The 1,257-nt window shown below is 40.8% G+C and overlaps 1 protein-coding gene across 1 annotated transcript; it reads left to right on the top strand.

Moving 5' to 3' along the window:
* The first annotated feature begins 374 nt into the window (after window positions 1-374).
* Window positions 375-1,205, top strand: LOC466610 (olfactory receptor 5A1-like). The gene has a single exon (XM_001161855.2). It carries the CDS (start codon window positions 375-377, stop codon window positions 1,203-1,205), a length of 831 nt encoding a protein of 276 aa, XP_001161855.1.
* Window positions 1,206-1,257: the final 52 nt, after the last annotated feature.

The following is a 1,257-nucleotide window of genomic DNA, read 5'->3' as shown; positions in this document are numbered from 1 at the left end:
GTATAAGTGGAGCTGCATAGTTCAAATCCATGTTGTTCAAGGGTCAACTGTATAGAGAAATGACAGAATTTTCTTAATTTAGCATATCTTCAAATCCCATGTATTTGTAAAACAGTTACACAAGAAATTAAGACATTTTAGGTGATATCATACTAATTATGCTTATTTACTGTCTTTGTCCCCAAAGACAGCACGATAGTTATCTAAAAAATTTTCAGTAAAGTTTCATGATTGTATATATGAAAGACACAAATTAACTCAACATTGATGATTCAAGGTTTTATATTTAGCCAGTTTCATGACTGAAAATAATAGTGTTTCTTTTTCTTTTCTGGGAATAAACCCATTTCCTTCTCATTTCTTTTTCTCAGCAGATGGCACCAAGCAGATCCATGGAAGTGAGTGGGAACCACACCTCTGTGGCCATGTTTGTTCTCCTAGGACTCTCAGATGAAAAAGAGCTGCAGCTCATCCTCTTTCCAGTCTTCCTGGTGATCTACCTTGTGACCCTGATTTGGAACATGGGTCTTATCATCCTCATCGGAATAGACTCTCACCTGAACACACCCATGTACTTTTTTCTCAGTTTCCTCTCATTTACAGACATCTGCTATTCTTCTACCATCAGCTCAAGGATGCTTTCAGACTTCTTAAAAGATAAGAAGACAATTTCCTTCCTTGCCTGTGCCACTCAGTATTTTCTTGGGGCCTGGATGAGTCTGGCTGAGTGCTGCCTCTTGGTCATCATGGCCTGTGACAGATACGTGGCCATTGGCAGCCCCCTGCAGTACTCAGCAATCATGGTCCCTAGTATCTGTTGGAAGATGGTAGCTGGAGTCTGTGGGGGTGGATTCCTTAGTAGCTTAGTTCATACAGTCCCTTGCTTTAATCTCTACTACTGTGGGCCAAATATCATTCAACATTTCTTCTGTAACACACTTCAGATTATTTCCTTGTCTTGCTCCAACCCCTTTATCAGCCAAATGATTCTTTTTCTGGAAGCTATTTTTGTTGGGTTGGGCTCTTTGCTTGTTATCCTTTTGTCTTATGGTTTCATTGTAGCTTCCATACTGAAAATATCATCAACCAAATGTTGTGCCAAGGCCTTCAATACCTGTGCCTCCCACCTGGCAGCTGTGGCTCTCTTCTATGGCACAGCCCTTTCTGTGTACATGCATCCTAGCTCTAGCCACTCCATGAAGTAGGACAAGGTGCTCTCAGTGTTCTATGTTATACTTATCCCCATGTTAAACTCTC

The sequence above is a fragment of the Pan troglodytes genome, chromosome 9 (assembly GCF_028858775.2).
Source record: "Pan troglodytes isolate AG18354 chromosome 9, NHGRI_mPanTro3-v2.0_pri, whole genome shotgun sequence".
Lineage (NCBI taxonomy): Eukaryota > Metazoa > Chordata > Mammalia > Primates > Hominidae > Pan > Pan troglodytes.
This window is presented reverse-complemented; position numbering and strand designations above follow the sequence as displayed.

Excerpts from the sequence above, each read along its gene's own strand:
- LOC466610 (XM_001161855.2), top strand. The coding sequence starts at position 375 with ATGGCACCAAGCAGATCCATGGAAGTGAGTGGGAACCACACCTCTGTG.